Raw genomic sequence first — 19,565 nt, 5'->3', positions numbered from 1 at the left:
GCACCAAAAGCCTATGTTGAAACGGATCTTCTTAGTTTTTTATTGCAAACTGCTGCTCAGAACTAGCAGCTGAGCCCCTCTAGGCCAGGGGGCTCACCGCCTTCCCTGCACAGACCCTGTTGAAGGCCCAAGCCACAGCCCTTCCCCAGATTTCTTGCTGAGAGACCGCAACGCTATTCAGCTCCAGGCAGCAGGTTCCCAGGGTCTAAGACAATCTCCCAGTGACTCCCTGGTCGAGGGGAGGCCACGTGACCCAGGCAGCCAGTGAGATGGAAGAGGGGGTGTGTTGAGAGCTCTAGGGAGACATTTCCCTCTCCAAATATAAGAAAGAGAAGCATGCGGATAGAAGCACGCCTTCGGCTTTCTGATATGATGGTCGGAGCTGCTGCAGCCATTGTGGAACCGTTAGGAGGAAAGAGAATCCCAGAGGAGCCAGCCCTGGGCTCATTTACCTCTGGACTTGACATGAAAATTGAGGGACTCCTATTTTTTGGACAGCGTGCCCCATTGCTGTGCCAAGTACACTGTGTGTCAGGAATGTTATCAAGATGCTGACCACCTTGGTTCTTTCCTCTTCATTCCAGTGAACACGTATAATTTTCTGTGGGTGCCATGATGAGATAAAGGTTGAGAAGCTGTTTTGTGTTACTTTCATCAGGCTGTCCTGTGACTTGGAGCTAAAAGCATTTAAACTGATACACACCACTCCCACTTTGTCTCCCTAGGCCAGTTCCACTTTCGGCCTCTGGGTAACCACATGCTGCCTCTGTCATCACTCCCACCTCAAGTTGCAGCTGCTCCATGATGGTGTGTAGAGCTGTGGTCGTGGCCTCCCACCATCTTCAGACAGCCTACCTCCCTCTGCCCTTCCTGTGCCTCTCTGTCGTGTGCAGGTCCCCCACAGGTGGGCCCTTCACATGGCTTTTCCTGAAAACCTCACAGGGACCATCAGGGTGAGCCAAGGTTCCCAGGCAGGACAAGGACGGGGTCGTCCTCAGCTGCTCTGGCCTCGTGAGGCTGAGCAACAGAGAATGCCCATCTCTCCACAGTAACCAACAGTCCAAACCGCCCAGCTCCTGTGCGGAGGTGACGCCCTCGTCACTGTGTGCTCCACTCGATGCAGACACAATGACACGCATCGGCCTGTCACTGTGCTGAAGACACCCTGCCCTCCGGGTTCTGCACGGCAGCCAGGCAGAGGGAGACGACGTAGCTAACAGACAGCTAACTCAGAGTGCAGGAGTGTGTGCCACCTGCACACGAGCCTGAGAGTGGCCACCTTGGCCGTCCGCACAGGGCAGCAGCCTGGGGAAGCACGCTGTTGCCTACCTTGAGTGCAGTCCTCCTGGGAGGTGAGGCCAGAAGGGCTGGATCCCAGGTCGAGGAACTTCCAAGCGTCCTGCAGGGAACTGCTGGCAAGTGATGAGGATCTCTGGGTGTGGTGGCCATTTTCCTCCTGGAATTCTTGAGCTGGGAGTGACTTTGAGGACCGGCCATCTTTCTGACGAGTTGATTTGCAAGGCATCGTGGAGCTTTTGTGTTGCTTCTATAAAAGTCAGAAAAGACAGAGTCATCCTTGAAAGCCACCCTCTCTCCAACCCGAGGAAACCCCAGAGTTTCCTGTCCTGCTCCAGGCAAGTGACAAGACAGTGGGCCTGGCCTGGAGACAGGCCTTGGTGTGAGACTTCGAGGGCCGTCAGAGGCCGCTGCAGACAGGCCCGAGCTCTGGCCACACAGCACTCCAGTTCCCTTGCCAAGACATGGCAGAAAGACCCCAGCACTGAGGGGCGCTGCTCACCTGTCCTGGCCCCATGGCCACTCCTGCCTCAGAGCCACACGGAGTCTCGTTTCTGCGGACTATCTGTGCCGAGCAGGGTTGGATCTTTCCCGAGCATTCGGAGAAACGTTCTTTCTTGACATCCTGAGAATCCTGTCACGGAAATTTATATGAAAGAAACTCAGTGTTCCTGGGTCACTCATGGGGTATGTGACTGAGTTTTCCCTCAAGATTAGGAAGAAACGCTTTCCCTAAATTGCTAGTATTAGGGACTTACTCGACTTGGTGACAAGTCAAAAGGGAGGGACATGCTCCATACATCAGCCAGGACAAACTTAAGAGGGCTCATGATGTCAAAGGGAGGGACATGCTCTGTCCACCAGCCATGATGAACTTAACAGGCCTCGTGATGTCAATCTAAGAGCATGTCCCATCCCGCCGGGAAGCCAAGCACCTGAATGTCATGCACACCCTCTCTGCAGCGTCGGGGGAGGAAGCCCTGGGCCCAAGCCAAGCACACGAATGGCCCGGAGCCTCTCGGTTTGGTGGCGCATCCTCAGTGCATAACTGAGGCCTCTCTGACCCTTGCAGCCGGAATACTCGTGACATCCTCCCTTTGTGGGAAGCTTGCCAAAAAGCAGTCCAACGGGACCATTCAGGGGAGTCACCCAAGGCACATCAGAAGGAAACATGGAAGAAAACAGAAGAATTACAAGCCCCAGACTTGGGTAGAGCCCTGAGCAGCAGGCCACCCTCAGGGAGGGCCTGGGGACAGGTCAGACCCACCCAGCCTCTGCCCGGCACCACAGGGTGTGCTGAAACCTGCTGCTGCACGGCTTTTCTCCACTCAAGGCTAAGTAACTTTTGATTTTCAACCAACTGATGCATGCACACCTTTCAGTTTTAACTTTCAGCCCAGTGATGGCTAGTGGATTTTCCTGTTTGTTGACTGGCTGAGTTTCTTCCTCCAAGGTTTCTGATTGCATCCTTTGCTTATTTCTCTATGGGTTCCCTGTCTTTTTTTTATTGATCATTAAGAGTTCTTTTCTGTATGTTCCTCCTATTTCTTCTTATACCACAACATTTACTATTTGAAATGAAGAGGAACTGAAAAGGGGGCCCATGGAGTCTTCATGTCTTGAGTCTTAAGAAAAGAGTTGTTTCACTGAATGTAATGAATACATGCTGGTTTCGTAGTAGGAAAGAGATCAATAAAGCTGAATAAAACATTTAATACACTAGAAGGAAGTGGAGGTCTAGTAACTACTGTCTTACCATAACAGCTAACAGGTACCTTTATTCGATCATTTGGGAGAGATTTGCTCTAACAACATATACTTAGAAGTTTCAGCAATTAATACAGATGATTTGAAAGTCAGGAACAGTGGCTTCAATGCTCTAACAGCACCTCCCACACGTGGGGAGGGGAAGAACTGAGGTGCATGTGTTGAGTGGGTGCACGCTCATAGGTCGTGGGGGGTGTCGGCAGGGAAGGAGGGGTGGGGCTGCCGTCCAGGAAGCCCCGAGTCCCGGCGGTCCCCCCAGTGCCCTGGCACCTTGGCCCTCAATGTTCTCGCATCTCTCCTTTCTGGGCTGTTCCCTTCTCCCCAGCTGCCTCCTCCACAGGCTCCTTTCGTGGGCAGGGAGTCTGTTGGTGGAAAAAAAGCACGTCCCTGGGCCCCTGTCTGCAGCTAGCCCGTCTCAGTTTCTCTGTCTCCTCGTCTGGCAGACCCATCTCCATGGGCCTTTCTCTCCTCCAGACCTGTTCCTGGGCGACCTCGTGCTGTCCCAGGCTCAGATCCCCACCATTGCTGAGGACTGGCGTTTGTGTCCCATTGGACTCTTTCCTCAAACTCCACATCCAGATGTGCAACCTCAGACTGGATGCCCACATGGCAATGGAGAACAGGCATCTGAATCTAACCCCAGACCTGCTCTTCCCACAGTCTCCTCCCACATCCAGCTGCCCAGGCCTCAAACCTGGCTTCCTTTCTTTCTCTCTCATTTCAAATCCAACGTGGCAGGGAGCCCTGGCTTCTAGTGCCTCTAGATATGATGCGTCTCCTCACCGGCCGCCCTGTCCCCATCCTGACCCAGCCCCTCCGAAGCCCTTGTGCCTCCAGGGCCCTGCACGCACCTTGCCCACCTGCGCCTCTCACCCAGGCCGGAGCTTGTCGCTGCTCAACCCGGAACCCTGACACCCCCACCTCACCAGGAGCGATGCAGAACTCATGTCACCTGATGGCAGAACAGGCCGTCCCTCTCTGCCTGGCTGTCTCTTATTTTAACTGATTTTAAACAAACTGAGGGCCGGCCCGGTGGCACAGCGGTTAAGTTCGCACGTTCCGCTTCTCAGCAGCCCAGGGTTCGCCGGTTCGGATCCCAGGTGTGGACATGGCACCACTTGGCAAGCCATGCTGTGGTAGGCGTCCCACATATAAAGTAGAGGAAGATGGGCACGATGTTAGCTCAGGGCCAGTCTTCCTCAGCAAAAAGAGGAGGACTGGCAGTAGTTAGCTCAGGGCTAATCTTCCTCAAAAAATAAATAAATAAATAAATAAATAAATAAATAAATAAACAAACTGAGAAGACACACAACACACTGGGAGACTACATCAAGACTTTATAAAACTCACACGTCCCTAGAAGAAACTGAATCTTAGTGGTTTACAAATTACACACAGATGCATGCGCATAGCTCCAAGGCACACGTTTGGCACATTTCCTCAAATAATCAGGAGTAGAAGTTTCTAGTCATATGAAACTCTCGTGATGAACAGAAAGGTGAGAATGTTCCCTAAGGCAGAACATGCGATCCAAGCCCAGGGTGGACAGAGATCCCAAACCCCGGCCAAGACGCCAGCAAGCGCACCCTCCAGATGGAAGGACGGCTACCGTCCAAGCAGCCGGGAACAGGACCCCACACGTGGCCATCTGGGCAGAGTCAGCTGCAGGACCAGAGAGGATTCAACACCTATTCTGGGTAAAAACTCAGTTAAGTAGAAGAAAGAGCTTCTTTCAGCTGATGAAGGGTCTGTGTTGGTTCAAACCCTATGAAATTGCTGATATTTGACCCTTCAAACTGGCAATTTGGCATAGTTCAACACAAGACCAAAACCTACCCAATGTTCTACTTGAAGATAAAATGCAAAAGGCATTCTTTCTAAACCAGGCCAAAGGTGGAGATGCCAGCCACCCCATCCTTCTCCACGCTGCATGGAGTCCTGGCCAGGACAACATGTGGAGAAGAAACAAAAGGTCTACAAATTGAAAAGGAAGGAGGCCGATCCTCCCCATACACCATCTTTGTCAGCACAGAGAACCAAAGAGAAACCACCGACACACAAATAAAATCGTTTTCCAGAAGTCGACTACCTCCCTCACAACCTGCAACGGTTAGACTGCAAGTTTAAAGAGACATATAAGATAAACACATTGCTATAGCCATCAAGAGAACACTATTCAGCCACAAAAAGAAAAGAGCTTACGAAGCTGTGAAGAGACACGGGGGAACCTTAACTACACACGACTGAGCAAAAGAAGCCACTCTGAGAACACCTCCTGCTGTGGGATTCCAACTCTAGGACACTCTGGGAAGGCAGAACTCTGCAGAGAGAAAAAGATCAGTGGCTGGAAGGGCTAAGGGGACAGGAGGAACAGGCAGAGCGTAGAGGATCTGAGGGCAGTGAAAGCTCTCTGCACGAGGTTCTGATGATGAACACGGGCCACATGCATTCGTCCACAGCCACAGAACGGACACCGCCAAGAGGAACCTGTGCACTCCGGGGATGTGGGATGATAATGACCTGTCAAGGCGGCTCATCAGTTGTGACAAACGCCCCACTCTGGTGGGATGCTGGTAATGGGGGAGGCTGTGCATGTGTAGGGGCAGGAGGTGTGTGGGAAACTTCTGCACTTTCTGCTCAACTCTTCTATGAACTTAAAACTGCTCTGAAAAATAAAGTCTCTTTGTTATAAGAATTTTAAAAACAGCAACAAAAACAGATGAGTACATTGTGTTGAGCTTCAAAATACCAACATGTGACAAAATGCAGAGTCTTTGTGCATCGCCTGTGGAAGTGTGAACTGTCCAACGACTTTAGACAGTCATCTGACAACATCTTAGAAAGACAAAACATACACACCCTCGAACCCAGCGATTCTGCACCACAGGTACACACTCTAGAGACACTTTTGCATATGAGGACAGTAATCACAATGTTCATACCAAAACATTGGTAACCAACCTAGATGCCCACTGACAGAAGAGTGGGTAAATGTCGGTACATTGGCACAGTAGAAAGAAAATACAAACTAGTATGTAGTCTTGCGGTCGGCAAACCACAGCTTGCAGGCAAACTCTGCCCACCACGTTTTTTGTATACCTGTGAGCTAGAAATAGTTTTTACATTTTTAAGTAGTTGGAAAAAATCAAAAGAAGAATATTTTATGACATGAAAACTATATGAAATTAAGATTTCAAGATCCATAATGTCCTCCTGGAGCATGTCCATGCCCATCTGTTTACGTATCCCCTGTGGCTGCAGTCAGGCTAGATGCAGAGCTGAGAAGTTAAAACAGAGACTGTACAGCCCTTAAAGGTGAGAGTATTTCCTATCTGGCCCTTTACAGAGAAACTTTACCCCTCCCTGAACCAGAGCCAAAGTATCAACATGCATAGATCTCAGAAACATAATGTTGAATGAAAGCACAGGCGCAGAAAGATATACACACAGCTGCATATGATTAACACAGATTTCCAGTATCCGCTGAGAGAGAGAAACACATCAGGGAAGTCTGAAAGGGGCTGGAGGCACTTTTGGGTGGAGATCAAAGGGGTTTTGACATTATAACATTTTGTTTATTAAGCTGGATGGTGTACACACAGGTGTTCAGTAAATTAGTCTTTGTATCTTCTTAGAAGTATAAAAATACTTAAAAAAATAAATACATAAATAACAATACCACCTAGTAAACATTAAATGGGAGAGAACAGCAAAGAAAATTTTATGAGGTAGCAGAAACTACGGCAAGCTGGTTACAGAGATTTGTAATATATTAAACATATCACAAAGCTATGGGTGTGTTTTTGTTTTTGTTTTTGCTGAAGAAGATTCCCCCTGAGCTAACATCCATTGTCAATCTTCCCCTATTTCGTATGTGGGTTGCCACCACAGCATGGCCACCAATGAGTGGTGTGGGTCTGTGCCTGGGAACTGAACCCAGGCTGCTGAAGCAGAGCGTGCCAAACTTAACCACTAGGCCACAGGGTCGGCCCAAAGCCATAGTATTTAAGGTAGGACAGCATGGACTCGGGAACAGACAAGTCACTGGAACTGTGTAGAAGATAAATGCAGAACTGGAATCCAACAGTTTTGCAGTGTCAGCCCCACAGTCTATGAAACACTGGCCTGACTTTTCAAAAATGTCGATGCTGTGAAAGACCAAGAAGGGCTGAGGACCCGTTCTGGGGCACAAGCACACTCACAAACATTCACACACACACACACACACACGCATGGGAGCGCTGAGGCAACGCGGGTCCTGGACCGGCTACTCAGCTGAGGATGATGGCTACAGAGAGGTGACTGGCCAAATCTGAATATAGAATGTATATTAAGTTCTAGGACTGTATTAATGTCATGCTTTCTGAGTTTGATAATTTCTGTGGCTACATGTCAGGGGGCGTCCTTGTTTTCAGATACACAGGGGCTCGATGTCTGCAACTTATTCTCAGCTGGTCCAAGGAAAAAGCTAGCTCCCTGGCTACCTACCCATCTATGGACCTTAACAATGAAACAGCCAGTTATATTACCAGCAATACGGGTTGTTTCTTCAGGAACGGCAGAGGAACTGCCATTCAGGACATGCAAGCTACGGTTAGACACAGGCAGCCCTCAGAGACAACGGGAAGGCCAGGGTTTAGGAGGGAAGTGGGGAAGGTTTTCGAGCAAAAGTTCAGTGGAGAAGAAGGAGAGTCGAGGTTGTGGCGGTTTCCCACGGGCTACAAGCACTGGCTGGGGTGCTCATGCTGGGGCAGGGAGGGATCTTCCTTCTTTTGCTTACAAGCAGGAGATGAAATTCCCATGTGATTACGTCCTCCCTTGTCGAAATAATTCTCATCTTCCTTCTTGCGGCTGGTTATGTGGCTGCACTGACTGGTACCTGTGTGAGAGCTCCCCTTCAGGGCTTCCTGACTCCATTATAAATGAGGTTTCCTTTATTTATTTCCACTTAGCTCTCTGTCTGTCTATCTATCATCTCTCTCCAGATCTCTCTATCTAAAATGTATGGGAGGCAGAGGGAGGGAAGAAGAATGACAAAGCAAATGTAGCAATAAGTTAACAACTGGTGAATGTAGGTGAAGGGTATATGTGCTGTTCTTACAACTTCATGCGAATTGAAAATTATTTCAAAATTAAAAATTAATTAAAAACAAACATAAGCAAGAGAATAGACTTTTAACATATGATAAAAATGGCAATTCCAAACCAGTGGGAAAAAAGTAGGATAATGACTTACAGGGTACTATGACAATTAGTAAAATAGAACAACTGGAAGAAAAGGGTGAATATTTACCTAAACTCAGACTAGAGAAAAACCCTCTAAGACAAAATCCAGTGAAATAAACCATTAAGTAGACTGACAGTTCATTAGATTAAAAAAAGTTATCTGTGGATTAAAACAAAATTAAAAATTAAAAGGCAAACGACAAGTTTGAGAGAGATTTATAACAGACAAGCAGCAATTTCCTTAATATATAAAGAACTCTTACAAACTAACAAGAAAAGTAACAACACACCAGTAGAAAAAATAGCAAAGAATGTGTATAAATAACCCACAAAAGAAGAAATATAAATGGCCAATAAATTGATTAAAAACTTAAATAACACTAAGGATATAAGACACTTTTTTTTTGAGGAAGATTGTCGCTGAGCTAACATCTGTTGCCAATCTTTCTCTTTTTGCTTGAGGAAGATTGTCACTGAGATAACATCTGTGCCCATCTTCCTCTATTTTGTATGTGGGATGCCACCACAGCATGGCTTGATGAACAGTGTGTAGGTCCGTGCCCCAGATCCAAACTGGTAAGCAAATTTAACCACTATGCCACAGGGCTGGCCCCAAGATGCAATTTTTTTTAACCTATTATATTGGTAAAGATTTAAAAAATAATACCCGGGTGGTAAAGCTATAGTAAAACCTATGGATGATATAATTTGTAGTTGTAAAAAACAGTAGGAAACACACTGAAATGTTACTGGTAACTATGTTTGGGTGCTGAAAATTGGAGGCTTTTTCAGTTGTGTTTACCGTATTTTGAAGTTTCTGTAATGAAAACTCAATACTCAAGCAATTAGTAAAAAGTTATTAAAAATACATTCCTGAGATGAAGGAGTGTTACCTGAGTTGGGAAGTGGGGCTGCAACTGGCCCAAAGGTGCCTCAGGCGCCTCACCCGGCTTCTGGGCTCCAGGGGTGGGAGGGGAGCGACCAGACAGTTTCCCTAGAAACAAGAGGAGGGAAAGGTGTGTTCTCTGTGTGCACATCACTTTTGGGTTCTCTTGTGCTGAATACAAACACTCGAGAAGAACAGCATGTTCTCTTCAAAATCAAACTCACTTCTCCTTCACCGAGAACTGGGTGGCGGGCACATGTGAACCGTGTGACACGCCAGCATTTCAGCAGGCCAGCAGAGCTCGTGAACACACACAGACAACTCTCTACAGCTATACACATCCCTTTCGTGGCTTCTCAAAGTGGCAGAAATGAGCAAACTCATTAATAGACCCAAGGATATACCCTCTCTGGAGCATAGAAAAAGCAGCAGAAAAAGTTTAACCATATAAAGATTATGCTTGTTACCAATGCTTCAGCGTTCCGTCTTCCTTAGAAATCATCAAGGCACCCAATGAACACCATTCATTAACTCAACTTGTGTTACGTTACCTAAAAATCGTGGAAATTTATCTTGACTCCGACATACTATAAGACACAATTACTGTTGAAATAACATTTCTCAGAATAATGAATCAATTTGGTTAAACACAAGCTTACTGAGGACTCCAACAAGTTTTATGAGTTATAACTATTGATATTCACCATCCTGGAAACTGAAACAGAAAAAATTTTTTTAAAGCTTATTTATCCATTCACTTGAAGATAGTGATGATAAATGTATTACATGTTACTGACATCTGAATAGTTGCGAAATTAGTTCTGCCACCAGGACCTCCTGAGGTGGGTCCTAAAGTAATGTATCAGTTTTTTCCAGGTAATAAAAGGACATATCAGGACAAAATTTGGAAATGAAATTATTTTCCTTGGTTTGTGATACCTGAGCTTAGAAACTAGGAAATCAGAAGGCACACAAATGACCAACAAGCCCATGAAAAGATGCTCAATGGCTTAGTCATCAGGGAAATGCAAAATCAAAATCACAATGAGATACTACTTTGCACCCACTAGGATGGCTAAAATCAAAAAGACAGAAAATGAGTGTGGGCGAGGATGCAGAGAACTCAGAGCACCCATCCATTGCTGATGGGAAAGTAAAATGGTGCAGCTGCTGTGGAAAAGAGTTTGGTGGCTCCTCAGTAAGTTAAACGGAGAATTACTATATCACCCAGCAATTCTATTTCTAGGTATATATCCAAAAGAATTGAAAACAGGTTCAAACAAAAACTTCTATGTGAAGGTTTCCAGCAGTATTATTAACAATAGCCAAAAGACAGAAAACACCCAAATGTCCATTACTGATGAATGAGTGTGGTCTATCCATACAATGGAATATTATTCAGCCATGAAAAGGAATGAAGCACTGATACACGCCACCATGTGAACAAACCTCAAAAACATGCTTGGTGAAAGAAGCCAGACAGAAAAGGTCACATAGGGTTCGATTCCATTTGTGTCTGGCTTAAAATGAAATGTCCAGAATAGGCAAACCCATAGAGACAGAAAACAGGTTGGTGACCATCAGTGGGAAGGGAACAGGGAATGACTGCTGAGTGCAGGATTTCCTTTGGGGTGATGAAAACCTTCCGGAACAGACGGTGGTGATGGTTGCATAGCACTGTGAATGTAATTCATGACAATGAACTGTACACTTCATAGTGATTTAAACGGTAAAGTTTATGTTATACGTATTTTACCAAAGTTAAAAAAAAAGCTACTCAAAAAAAAGACATGAAATGTGTTAAATCTCAGCAAAGTTCGCTCAATTTTGATGGACTTAATTCCTCAGCTGGCAATGGATTGCCTTCACCTTGCCATTTGCAGCAATATGGATGGACCTTGAGGGAATTATGTTAAGTGAACTACTGGATTGGTGGAGAAGCCATAATTTTCAGTCACATTGATGAACTTGTTGACTGAGACTCTTGCCGTTTTTGCCCTGTGACGTCAGCACCTGCCACACATGGCATCTCCCAGGGCCCTCGAGAGCACTCGGTCACACTCGCACCTCACCTGTCTTTTCTGAGCGGCCCTGGGAGGGAAGGAGACTCCTGTCAGGGATCTGCCGGCTCTCCTTCAGCAGCTCCTGGAAGAAGAGCCTGTGGGCAGTAAATTCTCTGTCTCATAAAATGATCTTCTTCTGACCTCTTTCTAGAATGATGTCTTCTTACACCAATCTAGTATTTTTAATCTTTTTTTTAATTGAGGTCATAACAGTTTATAATATTGTGAAATTTCAGGTGTACATTATCATTCGTCAGTCACCATATAAATGTGCTCCTTTCCCCTTTGTGCCCAGCCCACAACCCTCTTCCCCTCTGGTAGCCACTAATCTATTCTCTTTGTCCATGTGTTTACTTTTCACATATGAGTGAAATCGTACGGTGTTTGCCTTTCTCTGTCTGGCTTATCTCACTTAATACCCTCAAGGTCCATCCATGTTGCTGCGAATGGGACAATTTTGTCTTTTTTATGGCTGAGTAGTATTCCATTGTGTATATATTCCACATCTTCTTTATCCAATCATCAGTCCGCAGGCATTTGGATTGCTTCCACTTCTTGGCTATTGGGAATAATGCTGCAATGAACATAGGGGTGCATAAGTCTCTTTGAATTGCTGATTTCAAGTTCTTTGCATAAATACCCAGTAGTGGGATAGCTGGGTCATATGGTATTTCTTCTTTTTTTTTTTAAAGATCGACACCTGAGCTAACAACTGTGCCAATCTTTTTTTTTTTTTTTCTGCTTTATCTCCTCAAATCCCCTCTGGACATAGTTGTATATCTTAGTTGCAGGTCCTTCTAGTTGTGGCATATGGGACGCCGCCTCAATGTGGCCTGACGAGCGGTGCCATATCTGCGCCCAGGATCCGAACCCTGGGCTGCCGCAGCGGAGCACATGAACTTAACCACTCGGCCACGGGGCCGGTCCCTGGTATTTTATTTTTAATTTTTTGAGAAATCTCCATACTATTTTCCACAGTGGCTGCACCAGATTGTATTCCCACCAGCAGTGTATGAGGGCTCCCTTTTCTCCACAACCTCTCCAACATTTCTTATTTTTGGTCTTGGTTATTATAGCCATTCTGACAGGTGTAAGGTGATATCTTAGTGTAGTTTTGATTTGCATTTCCCTGATGATTAGTGATGCTGAACACGTTTTCATGTGCCTATTGACCATCTGTACATCTTCTCCGGAAAAATATCTGTTCATATCCTCTGCCCATTTTTTTGATCAGGTTGTTTTTTTATTGTTCAGTTGTGTGAGTTCCTTATACATTATGGAGAATAACCCCTTCTCAGATATATGATTTGCAAATATTTTCTCCCAGTTGGTGGGCTTTTTGTTTTGTTCCCGCTTTCCTTTGCCTTGCAGAAGCTCTTTAAGCTGATGAAGTTCCACTTGTTTATATTTTCTTTTGTTTCCCTTGCCCAAGTAGATATGGTATTGAAAAAGATCCTTCTAAGACAGATGTCAGAGAGTGTACTGCCTATATTTTCTTCTAGGAGTTTTATGGTTTCAGGTCGTACCTTCAATTTATGATCCATTTTGAGTTAATTTTTTGTGTATGGTGAAAGATAATGGTCTACTTTCATTCTTTTGCATGTGGCTTCCCAGTTTTCACAATACCATTTATTGAAGAGACTTTCCTTTCTCCACAGTATGTTCTTAGCTCCTTTATCCAAAAGGTTAGCAGTCCATAGATGTGTGGTTTTATTTCTACGCTTTCAGTTCTATTCCATTGATCTTTGTGCCTGTTTTTGTACCAGTACCATACTGTTTTGATTACTATAGCTTTGTAGTATATTTTGAAGTCAGGGATTGTGATGTCTCCCGTTTTGTTCTTTTTTCTCAGGATTGCTTTAGAAATTCGGGGTCTTTTGTTGCCCCATATGAATTTTAGGATTCTTTGTTCTATTTCCGTGAAGAACGTCATTGGAATTCTGATTGGGATTGCATTGAATCTGCACATTGCTTTAGGTAGTATACATCAATATATTCTTACCCTAGGATCTTAGATACACACGTGTAATTCTAAGTAATAAGCTAAATGTAAATAGATGTTTTACTATTTGTGTAAACATGCCTAAAAAGTAGTATTGGGTCAGCTGGCTAACCATTTAGAAAAAATAAAGCTAGATCCCTAATTTCTTCTTTTTACCAAATCATTTCTAGATGAATCAAAAATTCAGCAGGAAAATGATATGATAATGAAATACAAATGGCCACAAAACCACAAACACAAAAATTAAAGAAATACAAATTGAAGCAATGAAATGTTTTTACCTGGCTAGACTGGCAAAAACCATTTTCTAATAAAGATCTAGTTTTTGTGAGGCTTGGCCACATCAGGACTTTACTGTTGTAAGAACGCCCATGAGGCACTTTTTCAGAGGGCTGTTTCATTCTCTCAACACGTTAAATGTCTCTTGAGAAGATGGCACAGAGGGCATCTGTCCACCTAGAGACTGTAGAGCATCTGGGGAACAAGCAAAGGATACCAGCATGCAGCATCTCCTTAAAAACAACCAGCCGTGGTCATGACCCAAAAATGCATACAGTGGGCCGTTCACTGAGAGAGCGCATGCAGAGGGAGCAGGGCACAGTGCAATGCACGTGGCTATGTGGGTAATGGAGTGTGAGAGTGTGTGTGAGCATGAACACACACCCTGATGGATGGACAGAGAGGCACCAAAATGTGGATTAGCTCTAGCTGGTAATATGTGCTTTCCTGTATAAATTAATACTTCCCAGCACTCATTTAAATTTTTACAGTGAGAAAACAGCCTCTTTATAATCAGAAATCTTTTAAAAAATGTTAGATATCAAAGGCCTCACACTGTATGATTCCAACTCTACAAGATTCTGGAAAAGGAAAAGTGTGGAGAATGTAAAAAGATCAGTGGTTGGGGCTGGCCCTGTGGTGTGGTGGTTGAGTTTGGCGCGCTCTGTTTTGGTGCCCGGGGTTGCAGGTTTGGACCGTGGGCACCAACCTACGCCACTCAGTCAGCCATGCTGTGGCAGCCATCCACATATAAAATAGAGGAAGTCTGGCACAGACATTAGCTCAGGGTGAATCTTCCTCAGAAAAAAATTTTAAAAGATCACTGGTCGCCAGGGGCTCAGGGGGAGGGATGAAGCAGAGCACAGGGGATTTTTAGGGCAGAGAAACCACTCTGTATGATGCTATGCTGGTAGATACATGTCATTATACATGTGTCCAAACCCACAGAACGTACACCACCAAGATGAACCTAAGGGACACAATGAACTTGGTGATCATAATGTGTCAATGTGGGTCCCTCAGTTGTAACAAATGTCCCACTGTGATGAGGGAAGCTGATGGTAGGGGAGGCTGTGCAGGGGCCCAGGACAGCCCATCACCCTAGATAACTCTGGGCATGATAGACTAGGAGGGTCCTTGCTAAGCCCACTCTTATCAAAGTTCTGTCTACTAAACATTTGCTTTCCCATCTCCATGTGAACTGCCTTCCTCCCCTTCCACCACACCCAACACCTTCCTTTGTCTTTAACTGAAGATGATGCTTAAGCTGACAGTTTGGCCATTTTGTTGAGTTGCTGAGTTTTCCTGAGTGTCTCCCCCAATGCATGTTATAAAGCTTTGATTTTCTCCTGTTATTCTGTCTCATGTCAATTTAATTTATAGTCCAGCCAGAAGGACCTAGAACAGGTAGAGGAAATGTTCTTCCTCCCTCCGAGGGGAGAGCCCAGCTCAAATTGAAGTCCACTCTGCCTGGCCACGTGGCCCCTGGGCCTGCCCTTGTCTGGCTTCCCCTAAGCAGGCCCGCTCGGGCAGCATTGGCTTCCCCATGCTCTTGGCCTCCACCCTACTGTGGGTGGTGTCGTGGTCTCTATCTCAGAGGTGAGGGGTGAGCACTCAGAGCGGGGGCCACTAGGTCACCCACTGAAGCCGGTTCCACAGCCGTGTGCTTCCACTTGTTGTGGACTGACGGGAGCAGGGACAGGGACAGGTGCAACTTGAGGACAGGCAGCTCCCTGCACCTGCACCTACTCACTGGCCTGGAGAAGAGGTGGGGAACAAAGAGCCAAGCTCAGGGCCCACCTGGACGACTCCTGGCCGCATGCCTCAACCACACACTGCCTGCCTGTCTGTAAAGCAGACCCGAAGGTCTGGACCTCAGCATGAGGGACATGGCCAGCACAGGAGCCTGACCCTGCTCAGCAGGGGATGTGGAATGAAGACTGAATGGGCAGTGAAAGAGCCAGGGCCAGTGAAGGGGCTGGTCCTCTAGCTCCCCATGGGGAGGGGACCCCTTCCCAGAGGCAGACAGGTGAGGACACGCCCCATGGTGGGTACAGGTGAGCCCTGGGGTCAGCCCTGCCTGCCGGCTGCAACCACAGACACAGCTGGAGAAGCACCTGGAAACAACCCACTCCCAGTGAGAGGGGGTGGAGTGGGAGTGGTGTACGGGAGTGGGTGCAGCTTGGCCGGGCCATGGTCTCACATTTTCAACGTCCTTAAATGATGATAAGATACTTTGGTCACAGTTGGTCATTCTGTACCACTGAATGACTGTAGCTGCACCATTAACGAGCCAGAGAAATCATCTTTGTAAAAAAATGCAGACAGACCAGTCTTGCCAAAAGCCTTTGCCTTTGGGTCTAACCACTTCCCTGGGAGAGCAGAAGGCCCACTGCCAGCGTGCTTTTGAGGGAGGATGCCTTCCCAGAAGGAAACAAACGGAGCCCGTTTGGTATTTTTACAAACTGCATATCACATACAAATAGACAGAGCAAACCCCTCAAAATCTCCTCCACTCTTCTCTTCTCACTCCACTTTCTTCCCCAAGCTGCCGAGAAATCCATATGCTTCCTTCCACACACGCACACACAGTTACACGCACATACGTGCACACGCCTGCTTCTGTTTATTGATCTACACACATGATTCTGCAGGTTGCTTCTTTCACACAAGGACACGTCCACTCAGGGTACGCAGAAGTGTGGCCAGTAGGCCGGGGCTGTCCACGAACTATTCCAGGCCCGTGACTAAATGACACAGAAAATGAGAGTAAGTGTTAGGACCTTTGAAGTAATTTGGAACTGCCACATTTTTATTGTATTTGACAAAAGTATCATCCACAATAGACTGGAATTAAGGGGCTCTCCATCATAACTACTTTGAGAAGAGCCCTGTGGGGACAGTGCCCTGGGGGGACACAGACTGTTCCTCGTGCTTCCAACTTCCAACAGCTGAGCAGCATTCCAAGGTCTGCATTCCAATGCCCCAAGGATGGCCATTTAGACCGATCCCATTACTCTCTTACTGTAACAAAATTCTTGCCAAGAATATCCTTGTACGTATGTATTTTTCACATCTGTGGGAAAAATCTTTCAAGTAGATTTCTAAGAGAAGAATTGCTGATTCAAACGGTATGAACATTTAAAAATGTGGCAGATGAAACCAAACTGCCCTCTGAAAAGGCTTCACTAATGAAGATTCCCACCAACAAGTGCGTCCCACGTTCTCCTCAACACTGAGTGTGAACCTTTCTCATCTGAGAAGGCTGACTTCACTGGCCCTCCTCAGACTCCTGGAAAGGCTGAGCGTCATTCGTATCCTCATTAGTTCCGTGGATTTCTTCCGGGACTCCCCATCCCGGTCCCTTGCCCTGATCTGTAGATGCCCACTTCAGGTCCTGATCCTTTTGATCTGTCAAATAAGTTGCAAACATTTCCCCCAGTCTGCTGTCTTTTATCTTTGTTTATGATGTCTTTTCCTGAAAGATGTTTTAAATGTAATGACACGAAATCTGTTGGTCTTTGACTGTCTCACGTCTAGGTGGTTTAAAAAATTTTAATCTTACTTAGAGGAGGCTTTCTCACTGCTTGGGTTTGCTGCAAAGATGAGAAGAGTCCCCTTGTGCACAGAGGGGAAGGGCAGTTCAGGGTGCATCCCACATCACCGCAATTACGAAAGTCTGAGAAAATGAAGGAGACAGCCGCAGATCCAGAAGACAGTAGCGTCACAGGCGACTATGTGCACTCTATGGTAGTACTCTAGAGGCTGAAGACTACGGATAGTTTTCTAGCAAAATGTAAAGGACCAAAATTGATCCAAGAAGAGGCAGAAAACCCATATAGACAAATCACCATAGAAGACAATGAAAACATAGTTCAATGTTGACAAATGAAAATGGCAAGCAATAGGATGTATTGGAATATATGAGGAAGCCATTTGGTATAAACCTAATTCGGCCTGACCTTGTCTTTCCAAAAGGGCCTGACCGAGGCCGTTGAGCATGCATTGTATATCTGCTTTAGAGATTCCCTATGGCAAGAACAAAGGCTCTTGAGATAAAGGTGCAACTTCCCTCCCCCTCCCAATGTTGGCGTCTCCTTAAGGATTAAGTATCTTTCCTTAGGCTGGAAACTGATTGCTGCGCTCACCTGTGACCGCCCAGCTTGAGACAATAGACTTGCTTCCTGCTGTGTCCATCAAGATAGCAGACCCACTACCTGCTGTGTCCATCAAGTGCTGTGCCGACAGGGCAATCTTGTGACTATTGTGGGAGGGACATTTCAATCATATGTGAAACACCCTCTTTTAGGGTATATAATCGCCCTGTGTACCCCCACTTCTTTGGAGTGCTCTGTTCCTTTGTGGAAAGACTCTCCCGGGTTATAACCCTAAGATTTAAGCTCAGAATAAACTCACCCAAATTTTCATTTATAGATTGGTTATGGATTATTTTCGTTGACAAGAGAAAGGGGGAACGGCCTCCGATGAGGGGGTCCAGAGGGACGGAGCCAGTTCCCCGACGACGCCCAGTCCCGCTGATTGGCACACTGCTGGCATCTGGAAGTGTAGCTGGAAATAGAGACACGCTGAGCTCGGCTGACTATTCCCCTCTCCAGGGGCGGGCTCCTAGGAGGACAAAGCCTCCAAAACACTGTGTCTTCCAAGTATCCCACATGCAAAAGGTGGCCATCCAACAGCAGTCTCAAAGAACAACCTAGGGAATTTCATACCTGAGCTTTGGCTGACTCTGTCCCTTGGGGCCCTGGCACGCAGAGCCACGCAGCAAAACATCTGTAGAATACAAGCTGCCTGTACTCTCAGTCGCTTCCACCCTCCCTCCCACAGACAGCACTCCCTTCAGTTCCACTGTGCTCCTGAGGCCCCCAAGTCCCCCTCCCAACCAAGCAGTCATTTTAGCAGTCACCTTAGGACTAAAAACATTAATATATTAACAGCTACTATGATTATTTACGCAGCTTAGCCCCGGGAAGAGACTAGAGGATGAAGGATGGCCCCCAGCTTTCTCCCTCCCTCTCTTGTGACTGTTTCCTGAGTGCTGCAGTGGTCAGGACTTAGGAGCCCCTGCAGTGCACAGAGGAACTATCTTTGCTGAAACACCCTTTGCAAGATTCTCAGCCCTTCAGAGGCACCTGGGGGCACTCTGCCTCAAAAAGGCAACGGAGTGGCCTGGGGCTTTACTCCTCCAGCAGATTCCTTGAGGAGGCTCCGCCGCCCACCAGCCTCCCCTCAGCTTTCAGGCAATGCACAGGAGAGCAGGCATGGCCTCAGTCTCACACAGCCGAGGGGCTGGAATCCCAAGGCCCCCCTGTGTTGCGATCATCACAATGAGTCACTCAAAGCTCTTGCTGGGAAAGGAGGGACAGGCAGACACCACAGAAGGTGAGGGGGAGGCTGTGTGGGAAACGGGGTCTATGCCTAGGTGCTACAGGAAAGTGATAGGGACCTGAAAGGCAGTCTGACCAGGCATCCAGGAAAGTGTCTGCTCAGGACGGCGCCAAGGCTTAGACAGAGCCAAGGTGCTCTGCACCAAGGCCCTTGGTGCTTGTCTGGCCAACTCTGATGATATCCCACAGGACCCTCAGACCGGGGTTCTTTGTCCTCGATGGCAGCCTGGAGCTGTCCCAGAACATGAGTGCATCCATTTTCCAAGGGTCAGACATAAGTGTCGCATGCCCTTCTTAGGAACCAGCACCTCCGAGGCACCACAGGCAGCCTGGGCATCTGCAGGCCGACAGTCCCGGCCTGGGTCGCAGTGGAGACACTGCTGCCTCTGTCTGGAGATGTCCGCAGCCAGAGCCAGCCTGGGAACATGGCAGCCTTTGCTGCTCGCCACAAAGCTGCAGAGAAAGGCCAGCTGCTTCGCTGACCTGTGGTATTTTTCTCACAAATGTTGCCAGAGGGGCGGGCTTGTGGAACTCCCAGCATGGAGATGGAGCTCTGCCCTGTGCTGGTGACTCCTGACCCCAGCCTCAGCTTTGCTCCACAAGGGCAGCTTCTGTTCTCCCTCCTGCCCTCCTGAGAAGTC

The 19,565-nt window shown here is 46.8% G+C and overlaps 1 protein-coding gene across 12 annotated transcripts in view; it reads right to left on the bottom strand.

The window, feature by feature from the left end:
* CCDC57 (coiled-coil domain containing 57) overlaps nucleotides 1-19,565 on the bottom strand; it is a 120,791-nt gene that overhangs the window by 25,416 nt on the left and 75,810 nt on the right. For 5 of the 12 annotated variants that reach the window (XM_070226783.1, XM_070226786.1, XM_023651724.2 and 2 more), the window contains 4 exons: nucleotides 17,936-18,088; nucleotides 9,183-9,283; nucleotides 1,799-1,930; nucleotides 1,330-1,546 (listed from right to left, as the gene is read on the bottom strand). In XM_070226783.1, the coding sequence (XP_070082884.1) occupies nucleotides 1,330-1,546; nucleotides 1,799-1,930; nucleotides 9,183-9,283; nucleotides 17,936-18,088 (603 nt within the window). Of the gene's footprint in view, nucleotides 1-1,329; nucleotides 1,547-1,798; nucleotides 1,931-9,182; nucleotides 9,284-16,161; nucleotides 16,267-17,598; nucleotides 17,781-17,935; nucleotides 18,089-18,249; nucleotides 18,311-19,565 lie in introns of those variants that run through there. The other 7 variants (XM_070226788.1, XM_070226789.1, XM_070226785.1 and 4 more) reach the window with 4 other exon arrangements.

This window comes from Equus caballus, chromosome 11 (genome assembly GCF_041296265.1).
Source record: "Equus caballus isolate H_3958 breed thoroughbred chromosome 11, TB-T2T, whole genome shotgun sequence".
In the NCBI taxonomy this organism is placed as follows: domain Eukaryota; kingdom Metazoa; phylum Chordata; class Mammalia; order Perissodactyla; family Equidae; genus Equus; species Equus caballus.
Note: the sequence above shows the minus strand (reverse complement) of the source record. Positions and strands in the feature narration are given on the sequence as shown.